Raw genomic sequence first — 24,628 nt, forward strand, 5'->3', positions numbered from 1 at the left:
TAGACAACAATATCCAATATGTAGAAAGCCCTGAATTATGTAACCAATCATCTATGAAGATAACCAATCTATGAAAACCGATTGTCTATAGGGAATAACATTTAATGCTTAACATTCTGTTGATGCTGAGGGTATTAGGAAAAGAGCACAAGCCTGAATTTTACAGGAATCAGTATGAAAACAGTCATAGCCTTTTGTAAGTAATCAACATATAATTTGTGTCAACTGATTTAGAGAAATCATGGGACAAACTAAACTGGATGGTCAGATGGCACCAATCATTGCACATGAGCATGACAATGAAACATATGACTACCATAACACCAATGAATACAAGTATCACATCAAATAAATTGTTTCTGATTCACAGTCTCGTACAAATTAAATGTGCTTAGCCAGTTGGGGATCTCCAAAAGTATAATTAGCAATGCAAACACTTTGTCATAACATACACAGTAGTGATATTATGCAATATGGTTCAATGACAATTAGAAGGTAATAATATGGTTATGATTTTACAACTCAAAAGGGCATGTTCTAAGAGTTATCAGAGTTTTGCAACGTGTTACCCCACAACTCGACAGAAGCACAGAAGATCCAATGCATTGTGGGGTACACATAGGGTGATGTTTTATTATGAGAAATAGATATGGCTGAGAGATGCAGTACCTCTGAGCAATTTGAACAGGCCTTCCTTAACAAATACTGGTCCATAGCAGTCAATAAGAGGTTACCTATATTGAGGGATTTTCAACCCATCACCATTCAGTGGTAAACATGGGGGATTGAGAAAGTATTTCGAAAAATACTTAACAAAACCATGTACTGGACAAACCCAGTTTCCCACATGGATGTATTGAAAATAGTGAAAAGTTGCCTGCCCGTCCATATCAGGGAAAAATTGATCACTACACCACAAAATGATGTAGAGTATTTCTTACCCATACTCGACTGACTTAGTATGTGAAGAGGGGGTATCAGAACCACAAAACATTAATATGCAATGTGCACTTCTGCAAAATAGTCAACAGCAGAATGGAAACGGTGGCAATAATCAACACGTTTGGCACCCCTAAGCCCTGTGCAACAACAATAATACAAGAAATAATTCTAGCACTGGGGGAAACCAAAGGTACAAATGAGGTTTCAAAGGAAATCATGAACAGAATTACAATAAAGCGTCTTATACCAAACACAGGGGCATGGGCAACAACTTCAGAATGCACCCCCAGCAGATGGCAATAACCGATACAGTAATGGCAGGAACCGACTGCAAAGAGACCATCCGGCAGTCCTTCACCCAGCAATTACAATCAACAGAACGATAGTTATCTATCCAGTGGAGTTAAATGGAAATATTAAGATATTACGGTATGCAGATGATGTAAACATCATTAGCGATAGGAAAGAATGTGTAACAGCAAATGCGAATGCGTTAATCAAGGCTAGTGAAGATGTAGGTCTAAGGATAAGTGAAGACAAAAGTAAATCCTGGTTACTACTAGAATGCCAACAGCAGTAGATCAGGAAATGTTAAGAGTTGGAGATAGGCAGTTTGAAAAAGTGAACACATTTAAGTATCTAGGCATGGACATCACTTCAAGAAATGACATTGAATCTGAACTGAAGATGAGATTACAGGCGGGAAATGCGTGCTACTTGCCACTGAATAGATTACTTTCATCACGGACATTATCTAGGAATTTAAAGATTAGAATATACAAAACTATTATTCTACCAGTTATGCTGTATGGGTGTGAGACTTGGTCTCTCACTGTGCAAAATGAAAAGCCGTTTCGAGTATTTGAAAACAAAATTTTGAGGAAAATTTTCGGAGCAAAAAGGGATGACATTAGCGGAGAGTGGCAAAAACTGCATAACGAAGAGGTTCACGAACTCTACTCAAGCCCTGACGTAATCAGTATTATTAAATCACGTATGCTGTGTTGGGCGGGTCACGTAGCTTGAATGGATGAGGGCAGGGCAGCGCGCAGAATACTGGTAGGGCGCTTAGAGGGAAAATGTCCTGTGGGGAGACTGAGGCGTAGATGGGAGGACAATGTGAAGGCTGATTTGAGGAACCTACGTATTAAAGGTGAATGGGAGGAAGTAGCCCAAGACAGGCACAGATGGCGAAAATACGTTGCTGCGGTAATGGACTCTCGAGTCCGGTATGACCAGTGAGTGCAGACACGGATAATGAGGAGTCAGTGCAAGCTGTAATTAATGCCAAGATGTGTGATCTAGATGTACCTGTGGGACTTGACACAGGTGCTTTGACAAATGTAATATCACAAGGTCTGCTTAGCGAGCTGCAAAGATGCAGAACTGTCGTATTCCGACTGCAGTGGGGAGCAAGTCAAAAGAATTTAAACTTCAGGCACGAATATCCACTACCATCAGCAATTTTTCTCTAACGTGTACTTTTCTGGTAGTGGAAAAACTTGTAGTAAACTGTCTTACTGGAATAGATACCTTCAGACAATACAAAGTACAGATTGACATAGGGCAAGGAAAATGTTCTTTATAATGAATGAACAGAGGTTATCAGTAAATTTACTTGAAACCAGCACAACTAACAATACACTCATACTAAGAACTGATATCAGAGTACAACTGTCATACCCAAATGTACTGTTTCTTGATACACAAAGGGGTGAGCAGCTGTCTGGAAAAGACACAAACCTGGACACTGTCCAAATCAAGATAAGTGAATCTGATTGTTTGTCAAAGGATCAGAACGCGAGTTACAAGAAGTAATACTTCATCATGCACAAATATGCAGAAGATGCCCCAGGGTAATAAAACATTCTGCTTTTCTTCATATCCAATTACTTGGGCAAAAAGAGAAGCTGTGAGGAAAGAAATTGAAAGGATGATAAATTGGAAAATCATACAAACCCCATATTGTAGCCCTATTTTAGCTGTCACCAAGCATGACAATAGCATCAGGCTTGTACTTGACACCTGAAATATAAACAAAATCATTGTTCCTGTCAGGACACACCCTAACAACCTTAAAGAACAGTTACTGAAATTTCATAATGTTAAAAACCTCACTGTAGTTGATTTAGATGTAGTATTGGCAAATAGCTTTACATGAAGATAGTAGGAAGTACACAGCCTTTGTGTGAGGGGGCAGGAGCTCCGAATTTTGTGTTTTGCCATTGAACGTGAACACAGGCGTTTTCATTTCTGCACTGGACAAAGTTCTGGGACCAGAACTTCTCAATAGAGTCACTCTCTATATTGATGACCTATTAATATCTACTCCAACATGGGAAGAACATGTGAGGCTTTTGACAAAGGTGTTACACCGATTTGCAGAATATCGAAGGTGATCTAGGCAGTGCATGTACTTGCAGGAGTGCAGTTTTAAAATCGTATACATCAAGGGTAAACAAAACATAATCGCAGACATCTTCTCATTGTTACCTCAAGGGCTTGATGAATTCTTAGAATTCAGAAAACAGAATTCTAAATTAGAGTTCTGCTTATGCCGGAGAAAACACAAAAACAATATTATGTAGAGATGTGTAAGAGTTTAGAGCAACTGCAAGATGAAGATCTGAGATGGAGAAAGATAAGGTTGAAACTGCCTGAAAATAATGATTAGAATTTGAAGAAATTCTATATAAGGGAGTCCTGTTTCTTCAGCATTCACCGAATCAAGAACAGGTGTGTGTGTGTGTGTGTGTGTGTGTGTGTGTGTGTGTGTGTGTGTGTGTGTGTGTTTTCATTTTGTACACTCACAATGTATGGAATTGCTATGGGGTTTCTAAATGCACCAACAAGATAAATATGTACTATTTTCCAAACTTGCGAAGAAGATTTCTCCAAGTAATTCGGAAGTGCATTACTTTCCAAAAGATGAAGCAGTCAACAAGTCCAAGTTGACTGAGCTCCATCCTACAGTGCCCACAGAATCTTTAAAAATTAATGTCCTTGAATGTTGCCAGACCGTATCCGCAAGGGACGGGAGGTGTCAAATATGTTTTTGCCTTGTATGAAGTTTTCACAAAATATGTAAAGTTGTATGCCGTGTCGTCGGTAAGTGCAGGTTCTATTATCAGGAGGATTACACAAGATTATCTCCGGAGAGTAGCAAAGCTGCAGATATTGTTAACGGAGAGGAGAGCCCAATAGAAAGGATATTCAAAACGCATCTATGCATCTCAGAAGCACACGAAACGGGTGGAGTTGTCTCACCATTTCAACAAGTCATTAACAACTTACCACAAACTTCAACTGGTTTTACATCAACTGACTTGATGTTTAAAAGAGAAGTCAATGAGTGGGAAAAACCATTGCCCAAGATACCCATGCGAGAGGTGTCACTCAAAGAAACAGTACGGCAGGCTTTGATTAATCTGGAGGAAATGCTGAACAAAGGAAAAAGTCATGCGACAAGAGATTAGGGCACACTGTACAATTTGAAGTAGCACACGATGTATTACTACAAGTGCACCCTAAACCTACAGAATATGGGAAGCTCAATTGGAAATGGCAGCTTTTGTACACTGGGCCAATTGTAGTTCCTGAAATCCCACATCCAGGTGCATATAGATTAGCCTACCTTAACAGTGGAAAGCACAAGGGATTTTATCCACACAAGGACCTAAGAGAAGATGCACACTAAAACGATTGGACAAAGGTCAAATCTCACTTTAAACACTGTACAAGAACAAGTGCAAAATTTCAATATAATATGTATGTAACAGTTGTTGCTTTGTTTTAAGAAAAAAATCTAACACAATTGCAATGGTGCTGACTCATTCTACAATATGTACTTTTCCCAAATACACTGTGATAATGCACTTGAGATGTAAACATGTGAAGCAACATTATGAGAGGGAAATGACGTGCAGGCATACTAGGAGCAAACACACAGGTCAGCACCCTCAGTGCATCCAAGAAACTGTTTAGTCAAACACGCCGCTTAGCATGCTGGATGCCACGCAAACTTGGCATATAGCTGCAAAATAAGATTTATTCTGGAGGCTTTGCTATAAGTTAATTACTATTCAAATGAGGGAGTGTATACTATAAGGATAAAACTAATACAATATGGACGTTTAAAGAGGAAATTCACGGAGGAAGAAAGAATGACTAAGTACAGAAACATATCTACACACTACACTACTATTTACAGTGTATACAAATGTACACTGAAGTTACATACAAACAAATAAAACACTATAAGGAAAGTATCTATACACAACAAAAGAAAGAACATGTGTAGGAGAATGGTCACATTCTGAACAAACTACGGAAGATAATGAGGTTGTACCCCTCTATGACAACACTTATTAACTGCACGTGTAATTGTAGTATACATGGGGAAGGACTGAAAAAGGTAAGTCAAAATGACAGACACACAATGAGTATTTGAGCTCTAATAACACAAGGATTGGTTTTGAGAACTAAAAAGGAGTTGACGTTACACATCTACATGTACCTTTTTACTTTAAAGATATGTGTTTGTGTGAAGAAAAATGATACATTAGCTATTCATGGAGCGATTATGTTCTTAGTTTATAAAATTATTATTAAGTTTGTCTTACAGGTAACGATGCGAGGACATGCCCTGGTAAACACGGAAAGGAGAATTTAGGTAGTTTGTACAAAACAAACTGGGTCACACCGCCATATGAGTAATTATATGAATATAAACATGTGTACGAATGTGACAGTGTGAATGAATTGTGTATATGAAGATATTACAGAATGCAGAATGTTGTTAAATTTGTGTTTAGGTCTAGTACTACCACAGCAGAAAGGGGTCAGACCGCATATTAGAAAGTGCAAGCTACTGATATGAGCACCAAATATGAGAATTCACGATATATTTACATGGGATCGCGACTTATCCGAACGTTCTTCTACAATATTTTCTTGGAATTGTCTTCATAGTGACATATTTAAGTATATTATATACACAACAGTGGTATCCTGTAAATATGGATATAAGTTAAATACACTGAATCACACTCACTACAGGTATTTTCAAACAAGTAATATTGATAAGTTATGACACTGCACTTTCAGAATTCTGCAATCAGTTCGGCAAACAAGAAGTAAGTTGTTTCACAAAGATAGAAAGATGTGTGTAGAAAGAGTTTACTCAATTATTCCATGGTATGTAGACAATGGATTTCAGCAGCAGAAAAAAAAAAAGCTGCTCTCCACCCCCTGCCACCATCCCTCGCCGCTACAAAACAGACATCAAGAGGAATATTTCAACTATCTACCTGGGTTACTGGTGTCTGAAATACTTCGGAGAAGCAAGAAACTTCGGCAGAGCAAGCTGGAGGGTGTAACATTGTCTTCAATGAAGAAGAGGGGGTAAATAACTTCAACACTTTAAGAACTATCATCCAGTAACCCAATATTATATGTTACACATTTTCCGTGTATACGAAAAATCATAAGTCTGACTGTCTGGAGGTGTGCGACACTGTGTGTAAATTAGCTGACACACTCTCCTGAACGAACTCACTATTGTTGCGCTTCTTGAGCAGTGTCAGCAAATTTCCATCATAATCATTATTCTTAAAATTATTAATTAATCAGTACATGTAAATGCCATATTTATGATGCTTGTACTTTGGACACCACATGCACACAAAGTATACTAATTAATTAATTGTTTTTACCATAATGTTAAAACAACATACGGGGGCTCCAATGAGGATGCAACGGAGTGCTTTTATTTGACTTCAGCTCCTATACTATGCACATTCGTAGTCTCCACATGCTGAATATTAGACCTATTTAGTATAAACCATTACACGCAATTATACTTTAACACACAAACATGCAACAGTATGCAGTAAGCATATGGTAATTTAGAATAAAGTACTGTGATATATTTGTTTCTCAGTTTAATTAAGTACATTTCACATTCCTGCAGTTTTATTGCTAGAACGATTACCATGTTTAAAAAACTGTGAATGATTCACAAAAACTAACAGAGGCAATGAAACCAGGCAAAATAACATTGGATTAATGTGCTACATTTAATCATTATATTATTATTGTACTTTATTCTCTGTTTTGACTATGCGTAACAGTTCTGAAAATTTATAATCAAGGATTTTAGATAGTAGTTTTTATCGTAAAATTATAATTGATGTACCCAGGAACTGTATTTTTCCAATAAAATTTACTCTATAATACTGTAACTAAGCATGCAATTGGTTCAGTATCTTGTCACCTACTCCTACACTCTGTAAACCACTCTGAAGTGAATGACGAAGGGTACTTCCCATTGAACCAGTTATTAGAGCTTTTTACTGTTCCAGACTCTTGTGGAGCACTGGAACAGTGACTGCTTAAACACCTCTGTGCACACTATAATTAGTCTAATCTTGTCTTTGTAATTCCTATGGGTGTGGTTGTAGGGGATTTTACTATACTCCTAGGTTCCTCACTTAATGTTCGTTCTAGAAACATTCTAAGTAGTCTTTCATGGGTTACTTTGCATCCATCTTCAAGTGTCAGTGTCAGCCAGTTCAGTTCTTCCATCATCTTTATGACACTTTCCCACTGGACAGACAAATCTGTCACCATTTTTGCAACCCTTCTTTGTATCCATTCAATACTCCTGTTAGGCCTATGTGGTACAGGCCCCCCCCCCCCCCCCCCCAACATCTGAGCAAATCAGATATGTGACATAAGTGCTTCATAGCCAATCTCCTTCATAAGCTGACTGCATTTCCCTAGCATTTTAGTAGTCACCTGCTTTACCTAGATTATGTAATCGTTCCATTTCATATACCTATAAAATGTTACATCCTTGTATTTGTGTAAGTTAACCCATTTCAACTGTACCTCACTCACATAATCACTGTTGCATCATATAATAAACATGAAAAAAGGAAATGAGTAAAAAAGAAGGGGGATGAACACTCACCTATTCCGCTTACTACATTCCAAGCCACCTGCATGCAGAGATGTGCCATCTTAGGACCTACACCAGGCAGTTTGCAAAGACCTTCAACAGTATTTGGAATGTCACCTCCAAATTCATCTTTTAGTATTTGTGTAGTCTTCTTAATGTAATTAACCTTACTCTGTAACAATAAAAAAATCCATGTACAAACACAATTAAAAAACCTCATTGCAATACCAGACTTCACATAAAACATACATTAACCAAAATTAGCTTTGAAACAACTCATTTTATTGAAATAGCTATACATTAAGAGGTCAATATACTTTAATGATGTTCTGTTCCACCTCCCCCCTCCCATACTTCTTCTGAATTCTCCTAATCATTAATACCCTGCTGCAAAAAAGAACTTCCTCTTCATATGCATATGAAGCAATTCCAACAATTGGCACTGTACCTACAGAAACTCTCACTTTATTTTTAAATATAAAATGAGTGCCAAATCATCTATTTTATATGACTTATAAATTAACAGAGCCTATGCTGAATTCCCAAAATTATCTACAAAACAAAATCACTACAATACAAACAAAGTTGGTGATTAAACACCAATTACATGGAAGTGGCACATGAGTAGATGTAGTACTGCAGACTATTACTTACAAGTCATGTCGCACTGTAGACCAGTGACAGCTGCCAATACATTTGATTGCAAAAAAGACAAGTTATAGAAAAAATTTAAATTTTGTGGCATTAATAGCACAAATAGTTAGAGGTTCACTTAATAATGATCTACTAAGAAGCAGTGCGTCATCTTAGGAAGTTGTATTCGTTTGTGAACAGAATCCTTTTATGACTGAGAACTATTCACTGGGGATGTGGTAAGGGTTATATACATAAACACACGTTGTAAGCGAGTGGTCAAATGAAAACAAGATAGATGGAAAAAGTAAGCTGTTTATTATTTCAAAAGTAATTGTCATAACTGTTAATACATTTATCCCACTGTTAAACAAGATGGTCAATGCCTTCATGGAAAAATGTTTGTGGTTCCCTATGGAAACACGACTACCCAGGTGTGCACCCCCTTCACCCACATGTTGCCAACATTGTTTCAATTACACTGCAAAAGTTTCACTGGGAAGCCCTTACACATCCTCCATACAGACCTGATCTCACCCCACTGGTTTCCGTATTTTTGGAGCCCTGCAGAAAAACATTTGTGATCATCAACTTGCTTCCGATGAAGAGGTGCATGCCTGTGTGCTATCATGGCCCGTAGTGACAGCAAACATTCCTGCATGAAGGCAATGACCATCTTGTCTCACAGTGGGATGAATGTAATAACAGTATGGTGATTACTTTTGAAAATACAAACATTTGACTTGCTTCTTTCCATCAACCTCATTTTCATTTCATAGCCACTTACACATTTACTATAACTGACCTATCTTGTAGTACAACTATTTCAGTCAGTCTTATAAGCCGCTAAGTTAAATTGTCATTTTTCTACTCTTGAGTATGGTTTAGTGCACTTGAAATTGGGGCAAACATTTGTGAGGCTCAACAATGCTGCTGCCTAAGCATTGATTACGGGTAGTTTCTTTGGCTACTGATCAAAATGCCATGTTCCAGATTCCATCCCAGCTACTGCTTCAATTCTGAATAAAAAAGTCATTAGCAAGGTAGCCACATCAATCTGATACATGGAGTCACCCTCATTCTGCCAATGTCCTTACTAGAGAAGGTGAAAGAGCAGAATGAGTAGGGGTTCAGGACACTCTCTTACCTTGGGTTGGGGAACTGACACTAAGGGTGGAAGAATCAGCAATGATCAACAGTACACGACTCAGAAGGCAGTGGAAATTGCTGCATTAAAGTCACAGAATACCTATCCAGAGAACATGTAGCCTACAACTGAAAAAGAGTTGTAACAGGGGGGGGGGGGGGGGGGGTGAACTGAATTAACCTCCCATTCTATTACCCGAGTCTGAAAAGGAGGAGGGGACTATGGGAAAAAGCAATGAAACAGTAACATTATACAAGTGAGAGCAAGGACAATAAAAGCCTGGCTGTGGCACGAAAATTAAAAGTTCTCAGAATAGAAATGCAGAGGCTCAATTTGAATGTAGTAGGAAACAGTGAAGTAAAATGGGAAGAAGAGGAGAAAAATGCAAAGGCTCAATAAGGGGTATGTTAGGAGTCAGTGAAGTGAAATGGGAAGAAGATACGGTTTTCTAGTCAGAAAATGAGGTTTACTTGTAAAATGAATATAGAGAAATATCAACAGCAGCAGAAAATGGTAAATCGGAACTAGGATTAGTTGTGATTAGGAAGGTAGCATAAAGAATGAGTTAAAATGAACAATGAAATGACAAGATTATTCTGATCAGAACTGACACGAAACCAATGTCAACAACAATAGTTCAAGTATACTTACCGACATCATAAGCATAACAGGATGCAATAGCGGGAGTGTCTAAGGACACTGAACATGAACAGGTAAATCAGTATGTAACGGGAGAGGGAACAGAAGAGATTTAACAGAAGAAAATGGGCTTGGTAGCACGAGAGAGAGGAGAAAGACTCCTACAGTATCACAATAAATTTCAATTAATAATAGTAAATGTATGGTTCAACAATCACAAGAGGAGGTGGTATGTCTGCAAATAACTGGAGACAATGGAAGATACCATAATAGTGAGACAGATTCTCAAATAAGATATTAGGATCGTAAGGCGTACCCAAAAGCAGATATGGACGGAAATTATAATTTAGTAGGCTAAAGTTCCAAGAGTTTTGTTGGAAAGATCAATGTGTAAAGAAGTGGGATACTGAAGTTCTGAGGAAAGATGATGTGTGTTTGACAATCTCTGAGGTCATAAATACTGTGATAATAAATGCCACTATAGATATTTGAGTTGAAAAGGAATGGTAATCACAGAAGTTGGACAGACAAACATAGATACCAGGGAGTCAATTATGAAAGAAAACTTGGGCTGCAGAAGAAATACTTTGAAGAATTAAACACAAAAACGTTCAACATAAGTCACTTAGGAATGAAATCAGCAGTGAAGCTAAAACCAAATGGCTGCAGGAAAAACTTCAGGAAATCTTAATGAGAAATGGTCACTGGAAGGACTGATCCAATGTATAGAAAAGTCAAGAACAATATCTGATAAAATTAAAAGCAACGGTGTTTATTTAAAAAGTGCCAAAGCACTTTCACTTTTAAAACAGAGGAGAGAGCAGACAGGCGGAAAGAGTATATTGAGGGCCACTATGAAGGAGAGGAACTGTCAGCTGTTTATATAGAGGAAGAAATGAGTGTTAGTTTTAATGACATAAGGAGTCCAGTATTATTGTTAAAAGTTCATCACAGCTGTGGAAGACTAACCATGAAACAAGACAGAAAAGATAGATAACATACCTCGAAAATTTCTAAAAATCACTGAGGGGATTTGCAACCAAATGATTATTCAAGTTAGTGTATAGAATTGAGACTAAAGACATACCAGTGGACTTGAGAAAGGGTATTATCAACAGAACCTGAAGACAGACAGGGCAGATAAATATAAGAACTATCACACAAGTGCTTATGAACTGTCATTGACAATAATGATACACATAAGAAGGGAAAAGAAAACTGGGATCTGTTAGTGAGAACAGTGCGGTCTTAGGAATTTACGCAACCAGAGGGGCAGTTCTGATATTGTATTTGATAATGAGGGCATGACTGAAGTAAAATCAAGACACATTAAAAGTATTTGCTGACCTCAAAAAGGCATTTGATAAAGTAAAATGATGCAAGACTTTGGAATTCTCAGAAAAATAAGTATAAGCTATGGGGAAAGCTGGGTAATACAAACCAGGTACAAGAATCAAAAGGTAACAATGAGACTGGAAGCTCAAGACAGACATGCTTGTATTAATAAGGACATATGGCAGACTTTCACTCCTGCAGCTCAATCTGCACAATGAAGAAAAAATGATGCAAACAAAAGAAGGATTCAGAAGCGAGTTTAAAATTCATGGTGGCGGAACATATATGGTAAGATTCTTCGATGACATAGCTATCCTCGGTGAAGGTGAGGAAGAATTACAGGACCTGCTGAATTGCATGAACAGTATAATGCGAACAGAACGTAATGAGTAGTAGCAGAAAAAGAGCTAAGTCATAAACTTGACATGGAAATTGGGTACCATATAGACGACAAAGCGAAGGAATTAAGTTATTTTTGAAGCCAAATAGAGCATTAAAGAACAATGCAAGACATATACAGGAAACAGACTTGAAAGACAAAAGAAATATATTAATACACATACATTCATTTTGGAAAGTTCTAAGAATGTACATTTGGAGAACAGCATAACACAGAAGTGAATCGTGGTCTGCAGGAAAACTATAAAAGGAGAGAATCAAAACGTTCCAGGTCTGGCTAACAGAAGCTGCTGAATATTAAGTGGCCTGATAATAAATGTGGATGTTCTCCACAGAATTGGTGAGAAAAGGGATAAGTGGGAAACACTGACTAGACAAAATGGCAGGATGATAGGACTTGTGTTAAAACAACAGCGAATAACTTTAATGGTACAAAGAGGGAGCCAAAGGGGCAAAAACAGTTACGGACCACAAATATTGAAATACTTCAATCAAATAATTGAGGATGCTGGGTAAAGTACTACTCAGAGATCAAAAGGTTGGCACAGGAGAGGAAGCTGTGGTGGGCTTCCCCCATCAAAGCACTTACAAGATCGCCGTTCGTCACATGAAGCTATTTGGAACCTCAACAAAGACATGGCTCCAGACAACAATTAACTTTTAGAGGAGAGATAATCTTGTCTAGGCCATCCCCTTTCGAGGGTGGAATCCTCTCTGTACCCTCATCTGTAATTATCATAATGCTTGCCATCAATTACCACTTGTCCATCAGTCAGGTTAGTCACCTTCTTGCAGTTCCTTTGCAAGACTGGCTTTGCAGAAATGTGCTCTTATTTCTGTGGATAAATACTACAATAAACACAAATGGGAATAAACTGCAACCCCTATACTATGACAGCTGCAGACTACCTTGCCAAATTTCTTATTGAAGCCATTTGGGTCATTCCATGTCAAGTCACCCAGGCCTTGACACCAACCATGTCAGATTTTGATGAAACTTGGTACAATTACTTCATCCTGAAAGCACTTTAAATTTTTTTTTGCTCTATATCTTATAGTTTTTTTTTATAAATTTTTAAAGTTTTTAGATTTGGCGTTGTTTCAGCAGTCGGAAATCTTAACTTAAACGTGTCCTCACAACTAAAAAAATTTGTATATTAAAGAATACTCAAGATATCAGTATGAAATTTTGGAATAAGTTTGCGTATTATATCTAAATGTTAAAAAAAATTACATAAAGATATATTAAAATCTTCCACATGAAAAAAAAATTACAAGTTTTTTATTTTTTTAGGTAACAGATGTTTAGTTTTACAAAAACTGCAATATCTAGAGTCTCAGATCTGATAGAAAGCTCAAATTTGTTTTAAAATACTCTTAATTGTATAGGCTATTAGATAAAAGAAAAATTATGTTGGCTTTTTAACCTGTTTAATAGTTATCTAATTTTTAAAATAATATTAATTATATTTTAAAAATAAAAAGTACCAAGTGACTTAGTCACCGAAAATAAGTTTTTGTCTTCTTGGAGTAACAATGTACGCTTGGATTTTGTTTTGTTACTCCTGTGTTTTGAAGTAAAAAATTATTACTGTGTTAAATAGTGCTTGGATAGTATTTTATTAAGTTTACTCGAACTTTCTGTAAGTACTGTTACTTAGTTTACAGAGATTCTTTTCCAATATTCTATAAAAGTAACCAGAACAGTAATCAGACCAAAAGTGAAATCAGTATGTCAGATATTCAAACCTTAGCATCGGGTTATTTAAAAAATCTGACTGTTTCCAAACAACCTACATACCTTCAAAAAAGTTACAGCCGGTATCATAATTGAGTGAGGAAGAAAAATATTTGATCCACTTACGATCTGGAATTAATCTGTGTGAATTTAAGAATATATGTTCACACCACAGCTACTACTTCTTAAATGTTTTTGAAAAGTATCAAACAACATGCGTAGACCCACTAAAAAAACAAAAAGCCCATCAAAAAATCTTTGAGAAGTGTAGGCTTGGATCTTTCTAAACAATTACTGACATAACATATTAGCATAAAACCTGGACAAAAGCTTTGCTCAACATGCCGTAACTTTTGTGAGGACAAATTAAGAGTTGAAGTAAATGAAAGTGAAACAGATGATGAAGTCATGGTTGAATTAGAATCATTGGAATCCAGAAATGAATCCCTCATACAAACAAACATTGCTCTTGATAATTTAGGTTTAACACCGATAAAGCTTTATGGCTTGTCAGAACAAAGTAAAAGGTCTTATTTTAAAAGGAAGGTTAGCAGTATTGAAAAGACTACAAAAAAGGCGGTTTCAAAAGCATTAAAATATGATACACCAAGTTCTGATGATGATGAAGAAGATACAAGTGTGGTTGAGAAAGCAAAGGATTTTGATGTAATGATTTCTCTTATGAAAGAGAAGATTTCTTCTGTTGGGAGGTCTAGAAAAATCCAGATTCCGACCTTGGCTCCAGATTCTTGGAGTCGAAATAAAGTGATGAAAGAATTTAATGTAAGTGAGTACATGGTGCGACAAACTAGAAAGCTAAAATCTCAAAAGGGTATTTTGGAAACTCATGGTCCAAAAAAAGGTAAAACTCTTTCTGAAAATACAGTGAGACTTGTAACAGATTTTTATGAAAAGGATGAAAGTTCCATAGTGCTACCTGGAACAAAAGACAAAGTAAGTGTTCAAAAAAATGTGTACATGCAAAAAAAGACTCATTTTGTGTAACTTGAGAGAACTCTATTATTCTTTCAAATGGGAGAATCCCGAGGTAGAGGTAGGATTTTCAAAATTTTGTTTCTTGAGACCTAAATGGTGTATCCTTGCTGGTGCTGCAGGCACACACACTGTACGTGTATGCAGTATCCACCAAAATGTTAAACTATTACTGGATGCTGTGAAAATTGAAGAATCTTATAAAGACCTAATTAAGATGCTTGTGTGCAACACGGAAAACTAAAACTGCATGCTACGTCATTGCGACAGCTGTCCTGCAAATACTGCACTAACTGAGTACTTAACTGAAAAACTAAGTGAAGATTATGATTTAAAAGAAGAAATTGTAATCAGTCAGTGGGTTAACACAGACAGGGCAGAAATGATCAAACAGACTATCAGTGTTGAAGACTACATTTCTTTATTGGTTAGGTCGTTGGAAAAGCTCACCCCGCGCTTGTTTATAGCAAAATCCCAGTCAGCAGCCTTTAAAAGATTGAAAGAAGACCCATCACCCAAAACAGCAATTATTGTGATGGATTTCAGTGAAAATTATTCCTTTGTTATACAAATTGAGATCCAAAGTTACCACTGGAATAGAGGTGGTTGTACTCTACACCCACTTGGAGTTTTTCCAAGAAATGCGGAAAACAATGTTTTTGTTTCCAACCAATGTTTTATTAGTGATGACCAAGAACATGACACTGGTTTTGTTAACTTTGTACAAAAAGAATTTACAAAGTGGCTGTCATTACATCATACTGACATTGACTCAGTTCACTACTTTACAGATGGTTGTGCTGGGCAGTACAAAAATAGAAACAGTTTTAAAAATTTGACTGAACACTTGAGAGACTTTAATTTGAAGGCCCAACACTCTTTTTTTGCAACAAGTCATGGGAAGTCAATTTGTGATGGTCTAGGAGGAACTATTAAAAGAATTTTAAGGAAAGCCAGTCTACAGCTTTCAGACGAAGAACAAATAATGACAGCAATCGATGAGTACAAGTTTTGTGAAAAAAATATTGAAAACATTCATTTTCACTTTATTGACAAAAAAGAAGCTGATTTGCTACGGTTAAAACTAGAAAAACATTTCTCAGCAACCCGAACCATTCCTGGAACAAGAAGTTTTCATAACTTCAAACCACTTCCAACAAACAACCTTGAAATTAGAAGGGCTACAGATAGTGTAAAACTCTCCTTAGTCTTCTTTCCATTCATCTTCTGATTGGGGTCGTGTTGAACCATCCATAAACAGCTATGTGGCTGCAAATTATGATGGTAACTGGTTCTTTGGACTGGTAAAAACAATATTCAGTGATGAAGAAGATGCAGAAATTCTATTTCTACATCCTTCAGGACCAGCTGCATCATTTTATTGGCCTGAAAGAGAAGATTCTTGCATAGTGCCTTTGGAGCACATGGTCTGTGTAGTAGACGCACCTCAACCAAGCGACACTGGAAGAATGTATTACTACAAAAAAGACTGTATCAAAAGAACTGAAAGCTCTTGGATGAAGTGGAAAAACAGTTTGAATCAGCATTAATGTTTATTAAAAAGACAAAATTACTCAAAAAATTCAATGTTTCAAGCAATCAAGTGTCGTAAGTACACTATCTTTGTACATAATTCTAATGTAATCTACTATAATTAATAAACATGTTAAAAAGCCATCATTATTTTTGTTTTATCAAGTAGCCTATATGTGTAAGAGTAAATTAAAACAAATTTGAGCATTCTATCAGGTCTGAGACTCTAGATATTGCAATTCTTATAAAACAAAACATCCGTAATTTAAAAAAACATATAAATTTTTTCATAGAAAATATTAATATATTTTATATAGTATCATTTTTATCTTCAAATATGTATAATAAATAAACTTGCTGCAAAAATTCATGGTGTTATCTAAAAGAGTTTTTAAGATAAGCAATTTTAAAGTTTTGAATACAAAATAAATTTACCATTTCCGAAGGTTCGGAAAATGCAAAACATAAAAACTTTAAAAATGTATATATAAAAAAAAGAAAAACTATATGATATACAGCAAAAAAAAATTTGCAGGTGTTGTCAGGATGGTATTAGAACCATTTGAGCCAAATTTCATGAAAATCTAAGGAGGTGGGTGTAAAATTTATTTTTTGTTGGGTGATTTGATATGGAATGACCCATTTTGAACATTCACTGCCCACTGTGTTTGCACAATATAGTAATAAAAAGAAGTACTTCTCCGATTATGGGATATGGGGATCACAGACAAAAGAAAAAGTAAATGTTATTTTCAATACTAGTAATATAATCAATAAGCTATCAGTAAATTCAATATTACTTGAATAAACATTGTTCATGCCAGGTGCAAGTTTTAAAATGTTGAAATCACATAGAGTCAGGCAATATGTAAAACAATTATCACTTAAATACTCAATATAAAGAAAAGGCAACAACTCGCCTGTAACAGACTGACATGTGGCGCAAAGAATATGCAACAGAAAACAGTATTCACACTAATTTTAGAGCTCATGTTCTTCCTATAGTAAAAGTATTCATATTCACACTTACAAGGACATAGGCACCCAAAAGCACACACCCAACACCGCACAATCACTATTTTTGTATTTCACATAAGGAGTTATGTCAGTGTTTTCAGTTAATATTAACTGTTAATGTGATATAAAAACTTCATTGCTATCCGTCTATGAGGCTGCGAAAGTGACGAAAATTATGATACTTGCCCATGTGCAGGAATAACAAAGTGAAACAAAAATATAAAGCATGGGAAAATGTTAATTGCATTTCCAAATGCAATCATGCACATTTTATTCCTGAATAAGCAAAGTATTAGAAATAGCATCAGTAGCTAGAATAAATCAATGACCTGAACATAGTAGGCCTATTTATACAGCAATACTTCCACACAGTTGTGGTACAATCATAAGTCAGGTGATGATGGGTAAAATAATTCACATTCTTTCTGGTTTACTTATAGAAACAGTATTGTTGCACTCATTTTCATTGCGATTAACTTAATCGTTTACGATAAAAGGATTACATTTACCTTCCAAAACCCAACAGGATATATCAGTTCGCCTAGTACTTTATCATCAGTGGCTAATATATTAGACACTGTCAGTCCATGCTTTCGTAGCTTCATCATTGCAGCATGTGTAATCTGATCTTTTGTTTGGCTCGACAACATCAGTGAGATGAGGGACTGATACCTCATTACCTGGAATAGTATAATAATTAAAATACTGCTGAATTTACAGCTTCAAACCATATGATGATCATGTTACCTCTGGGGCAGCCTCCTCATCCATACACTTGTCACATCCCATGTCATCTACAGGCGCATCTCTGTTTTTTCTCATCTCACGTATGTTAGCCAATATTTGTTGCCAATTTTGGGGTTCCCATTTTCCTTTCTTCACCTGGTCTGCATCATGTGCATCAGTTACAACTATTTCTTGACTTGACTGTGTATTATCAAAATACTGAGAAGTTTCTCCTACCTCATAATTTATTTTCACATGACTTCGTTTCCTCACAGCAGCTGGCTTTTTAAGCTCTTTCTTTTCCTTCGAATTTTCTTTCACATTGCCGGTTTTAACGTCATCTCTCTTTGAACGCAATGTATACCTAGCCGTACCTCTGATTACCATTTTTGTTGTTTCATTTACCCTGTTTATTTCTTGTTTATCTTCCATGCTACCAGAAAGTAAACAATAGCAGCGCTCTTCGAAGAATGCCAGAAATCACAATTAGCGCCAACACTTTCAAACCCATAACAACATCACCATATTTACTTACAATACTACCAAGTACCAAGTAAACTTGGCCACTGTTTCTATGTTTCGATGCAGTGTATCGATACGTGGAACTGTTTCAGTGTTTCGGAACGGCTGTGGGTCACTGTTTCGAAACAGTGGTGTTTCATTCCGCCCCTGTCTCGGATAACCGGACCAGATTCGATCTCGAGCCAGACACAGAAACTGTATCGTTGTTTCAAAATAAGGCTGTTTCAGTCCACCTGTGCTTGGAACGGACTAATTGTATCGAAACAGTGATGTTTCATTCCGCTCTGTGTCGGACGAGATTCGAGCCGGCACAGGTACTGAAACACAACATACCACTTCATGAAACACTTTCAAGAGTGTCGAAATCTTTTTGACAGGCAATAGCATGAAGCTTAAGATATCCGAAAATAAAGCTTCGTTTCTAGCTGACTGTCCTATTCCGAAATGGCGTAACATCTGCTTTATAAACACTAACCGAACAATAAAACAACGCATACTATTCACATTCAAAATAATAAATATGTGAAAATCATTCAGTTAAAGTACACTTTTTTTATAACATACGCTTCTCTGTTCATGTACAGTAATCATATTAAGAAACACAAGTAAACCTACAACATTTTGAATAAAGAAGGCGTAGAGTGACAGTTATTAGACACATTGACGTAGGTATAATTGCAAGCAATCTGTTTGACATATCACTTATAGTGTAATGGTGAACGGGAAGGGCTGGGGAGCATTGTGAATTTATAGTAACGGTTCGAAACACCTTGAAAGACAAAATTTTTTCTGTTATATTTTGTTATTTATTCGAATTATCTGTGAGTCTATAGTCAATGTACCTATTATCCACAATGATTCCCTTTGTGTGCATGGAAATTATCAGGATGGGTATATTACCCTCTAACGGAATGTGGGAATCCCAGTAGCACGTCCGTAGTTTCTACAGTTTGCTCCCACCTCCAGTTCCGTTCGTGGTGGTTCTTCTGTCTTCAGCTATGGCTGTCCTCATCCAACTGAAAAGTATGAAAGTCACACGACACGAAAGCAGTGCATTTGCTGCAGGAAATACGAAATGCCTATACGCCTCAGTGATAGTTTCATATTTTCTGCAATATGATAAGCGCTCTCGCTCCTCATTTGTGTTTATATGGACATACTTATACAGTAGGCATTCAAGATGATAAAATGTGTAGGTTTATTAGATTACAAAACACGAACTGTTTCACTGTTTCGAAACAGCGTATCGAACATTACATTGTACTGTTTCATTTGTTTCGAAAGAGTTCTGTGTTTCAGTTTGCCCATCTCTACTACCAAATGCCCTTGATAGAGTCCAAAGATCCGCGACACAAAATTGAAATAACCCGTTATAAATCATTCCGCAGCAGTGAGTCCTCAAGTCGTTTAATCCTTTACGTATGTACTGTGGCAAACTTTATATAATTCTAAGTTAATCACCTTGTGAATTTGGAAGGTCTTCTTATTTCCGTACTTGCTGAGAAACCTGGAGAAGAATTCTGCCTAGTGCAAGACACATTTATAGTTTTGTTTTCACCCAGATATTCAAACTTATTTAAACGAACACACCTTGAGTACACGACAGCTACTTCTCCGTTTAGATGCATATAAATTGCTACATTGTAAAGAGGTAAGGCCAATTCACACTAGCCGTCACGTCACATCACGTCTAAAGACTACAATGCATTTCTAGTGGTGGCATTCACATCGGCCGTTATGGCATCGCTACATCACGTGAAGGTTTTCTCAGCAAGAAAGTTTCGTCGGTGGTGTCGTCTACTAACATCGGATAGGCTAATTTCGCTTGCACATTCCTCTTATAGTAGTGGAATTCGTGCTTCTTTGATATATATATATATATATATATATATATATATATATATATATATATATATATATATATATATATATATATATAAAAGACCAAAGCTGATGCCCATAGTGTGAATAAATTAGAAATCAAGTTGATGAAGCAGTTTTCATCAAATAACATTTTAAGTGAGAATGTCAGCTCTAATGAAGGAGAAAAATACAGTTGTTTGTCAGGTTATTAATTGTGGAAGGCAAAAAAACCAACGTAATGGATAAGGTAAACAGGCTCTATTTATTCCATTACAAATAATGTTTGATGTGTTTCTGCGCATATACTCTAGCTATCTCATAAATGTAAATGACGACAGTACTCTTTCTTCTAGGAGGTGAGGAGACTGACGGAAACCTGTGCACAACAGGGCGACCAACTATTGGTAGCATGCAGTGCTAATGCCCACAACTTAGTGTGGGGCAGCACCGACACCAACAGTGGAGGTGAGTACCTTCTAGAATTTCTTCTAGCTAATAGCTTAGAGATTCTCAAAAGGGGCAAGGAACCTACATTTAGGAATATAAGAAAGGAAGAGGTAATTGACATAACGTTCAGTTCTGTTTTGATGGGCTGTTATGTCAAACAATAGCATGTGACCTTAGAGCTGTCCTCATCAGACCACATGTATATTAAGTCTGAGGTATAAATGGGCATTAGACAGACCATGTCCTATAGGAATCCCAGGAAAATGGATTGGGAGGCATATAGGAGGGACCTCGACTCAAGCCTATCAGAAGTCAGTACTTCAAAACGAATCCAGTAGAGTTTGAGGAGGTAGCAGAGGCAGTGACCTCTGCCATCACGACCTCATACCATGACAATTCCCAATCACCAAGAAGTGCACGAATAGGAATGCATCTTGGTGGAACAGCAATCTGGAATCACAGAGGAAACAGATACGAAGACTGTTTAACCTTGCGAGAAGGAAAGGACGATGGGCAGAATATCGGGAGGCCCATGTCAAATACAATCTTGCAATTAAGCAAGCAAAGCAGGCGCCCTGGGAGGTATTCTGTGAGGAGGTAGAGGGTAAAACTGTTCAGGCCAGACTTCACAAAATCCTCGCTATGATACCAACTAATCCAGGAGGAATTTTAAGGAAAGAGGATGGGAAGTATACAAGGACAACACATGAAACGCTGGAACTACTCCTCAAGACTCATTTTCCTCAATGTACTCTGAGAGACAACATAGACCAGGACGAGATCCCCCTGAGACATCAGTGTTCAGGTATTCGAAGGGAGAAGTGGGAATCTGCAGAGAATGTGTTGACAATAGTAAAATCCAATGGGTGGTGGGAACATTCCAAACGTTCAAGTCACCTTGTCCAGATGGAATTTTTGCAGCGCTCCTGCAACAAGCAGGAGTGAACGTAATAAGATTCCTATGCAGGTTATTTAGGGTTAGCCCAGCAGCAGAAATAATTCCTAACGTTTGGAGGGCAGTGACGGTTGTCTTCATTCCAAACCCAGGGAGAACTAATCATACAAAGGCCAGGGATATGAGATCAATCAGTCTGTCCTCCTTTCTTTTTAAAACATTAGAAACCCTGGTCAAAGTGCGTGTTAGGGAGAGGTGGCTAACTAGGGTCCCTCTACACATAAACCAACACGAATACCAACCAGGAAAATCGTGTGAAACTGCACTCCACCAAGTTGTTGGGAAGGTGGAGAAAACACTACACTTTCAGGTAATAGCTCTCTGCATCTGAACATCGAAGGGGCTTTTAGCAACATGACCTTCGAATCCGTGGTTAAGGCAGCAGAGGTGCATGGCTTGGAAACCACAATTTGCAGGTGGATTAGAGCCATGCTTATTGGCAGAAAGTTAGAAGCCACTATGACGCAAGGAAAAATGGTAATCAACACCACTGTCCATAAGGCGGGCCCTGTCCCCTCTACTGTGGAACTTTGTGCTGAATGAACTCATTGTAGAATTAAACTCTAGACAGTGGTTTTGCCAGGGATACGCAAACGATCTTGTCATAGTAATACTTGGCAACTTTTCAAGTAAAGTCAGAGCTATGGCACAAGGAACGTTGAACGTTGTGCAAAATTGGTGCAGGAAACAAGATCTAAGGGTCAGTCCTAACAAGACTGTTGAAGTACCATTTATGAGGAAGCAGATCCAACACACATATTGGAATCTCAAGATTCTCGATGAGACTTTATCAATGAAGGGGATAGCGAAATATCAAGGGGTATCCCAGTTTGAGAAACTTTTGTGGATCCCTCACGTAAGGAGCACCTGTTCCAAGGCGAAAGGTACTCCAATGAGTACCAGGAGAGCTTGCGGTAAAAACTGGGACATAAGCCCCACCAGTATGTATTGGATATACACTACAGTAGTAAGACCTGTGATCACTTGTGGGGCTACTGTGTGGTTGGAAAAGGTTGAACAGCAGGTAGCTGCTAAGGAGCTTACTAAGGTGCAGAGACTGGCCTGCTTAGCCATTACAGGTGGAATTAGCAGCACACCCACTTCTGGGATGGAAACCATGCTAGACATGCCCCAACTACACCTGTGGGTAAAGATGGAGGCAGCAGCTGGAGCACACAGCTTAAAGACTGGCAAAAACTGGAACTCACTGGGATATCCAGGACCTCACACTAAAATACTGAGTGAGATATGGTTGGGGAAATGCTGGCCAACTATACAATAACTACCAACTGCTTCAACAAGCCTTTCAATGTAGTAATTGGAAGCAGAGAAATCTGGGAGGATACATTTCGACACCATACTAGGGTCATAGTGTGGTTCACTGACGGTTCGAAAACAGACCAAGGTGTTGGAGCCAGAGTATATAGGGTGCAGCCAAGGCCGGAGAGTGCAATCTCTCTAGGGTAGGTGGTCACTGTGTTTCAAGCAGAAACATCTGCTATCAGGATGTGAGTGGAGGAGAATTTACGTAGGTACTACAGAGGTCGTAGCATTTTCATTTATTCAGACAGCCAAGCAGCCCTGAAAGCACTGGCAGCCTCTGAAACAATACCAAAAATCGTGGTAGAATGACACAAAGCCCTTGTGGAGTTAGGGGAAAACGATAGGGTAAACCTGTTGTGGGTCCCTTGTAACTCAGGGATTAGTGGTAATGAGCAAGTCGATAGATTGGCCAAGATAGGGGCAATGACACCATTTATTGGACTGGAACCTGTCCTGACAATCATCAAGGCGATGATCAAAATAAAACTAAGAGATTGGACAAGGAGACAGCATGTAGAATATTGGGCTAATGACCAAAAGCAAAAACATGGCAAGATACTGATGCTGAAGCCATGTTCTAAGAGAAGTCTCTCAATCCTGGGCTTGAACAGGAGGGAAATGAAACTCATGATTTGACTATTGATAGGCCATGGGAATTTCAAAACACACCTTCACACAGTGGGGATAATATAAGATGACCCCAAATGTAGGATGTGTGGTGTGGGCGAGGAAACAGCATCACATTTGATCTTCGAATGCGAGGCATTGCAGATTAAAAGACGCAGAATATACGGATCAACCAGACCTGAAGAAATTGTGTCTAGCAAAGCACTGGTAAAAGATCTCCTTGCACTGTTCAAGGTCATTGATTGGCTTTACGAGAGACACAGGGAATGAAACTCTGTCTCGTTGCAGGCTGCAGTGGGCTTGACCAATGTTGTTTTTGCTTCCCTGATAAAATCACATCAAACCCTGATGGTACTGTCATGTGATGTGACGACCAGTATGGATACCTCCATTTGAAATGCAGTGTTGAATGTTTCGATGAGGCGCGATGCGATGTGACAGCACATTCAGTGTTAACTGGTCTGTAAAATTTAAGGTTGTAATTACAGTTTTCATGGCTGTTGAATTATGTGTCACAGTCTGATACATACAGTTGTGACACACTCTGGTGTGAAAGTTGTTAGCGTGTGACAGTTGGGTGGCACTAATGCTCCAAGCAGTGAGAAAGCTGACAGTGACGTGTGTTGTAAGGACCATGTATGTTTTATTAGTTTTCTACTTAATTAACGAAATAATTGTTATATTTTTGCGTTCCAAGCATTACAAAACTAGCAAGGGACATGAAATAAACGCATAAACAGACGAGTTTCACTGATTCAGAGAAAGAAGCTACAATTCACTAATTAAGAAATATTTTCATATATGTTCATAATTGCAGCTTACTCCACT

The 24,628-nt window shown here is 37.6% G+C and overlaps 1 protein-coding gene across 1 annotated transcript in view; it reads right to left on the reverse strand.

Moving 5' to 3' along the window:
• The window catches only part of LOC126161986 (endonuclease III-like protein 1), a 32,398-nt gene extending 13,505 nt beyond the window's left edge, over nt 1-18,893 (reverse strand). The window contains exons 1-3 of the mRNA XM_049918187.1: nt 18,085-18,893; nt 17,847-18,017; nt 7,916-8,075 (exon numbers count right to left, since the gene is read on the reverse strand). Coding sequence (XP_049774144.1) covers nt 7,916-8,075; nt 17,847-18,017; nt 18,085-18,495 — 742 coding nt within the window. The 5' untranslated portion in view covers nt 18,496-18,893. The remainder of the gene's footprint in view (nt 1-7,915; nt 8,076-17,846; nt 18,018-18,084) is intronic.
• Nucleotides 18,894-24,628: the final 5,735 nt, after the last annotated feature.

Source organism: Schistocerca cancellata, chromosome 2 (assembly GCF_023864275.1).
Source record: "Schistocerca cancellata isolate TAMUIC-IGC-003103 chromosome 2, iqSchCanc2.1, whole genome shotgun sequence".
In the NCBI taxonomy this organism is placed as follows: Eukaryota; Metazoa; Arthropoda; class Insecta; order Orthoptera; family Acrididae; genus Schistocerca; species Schistocerca cancellata.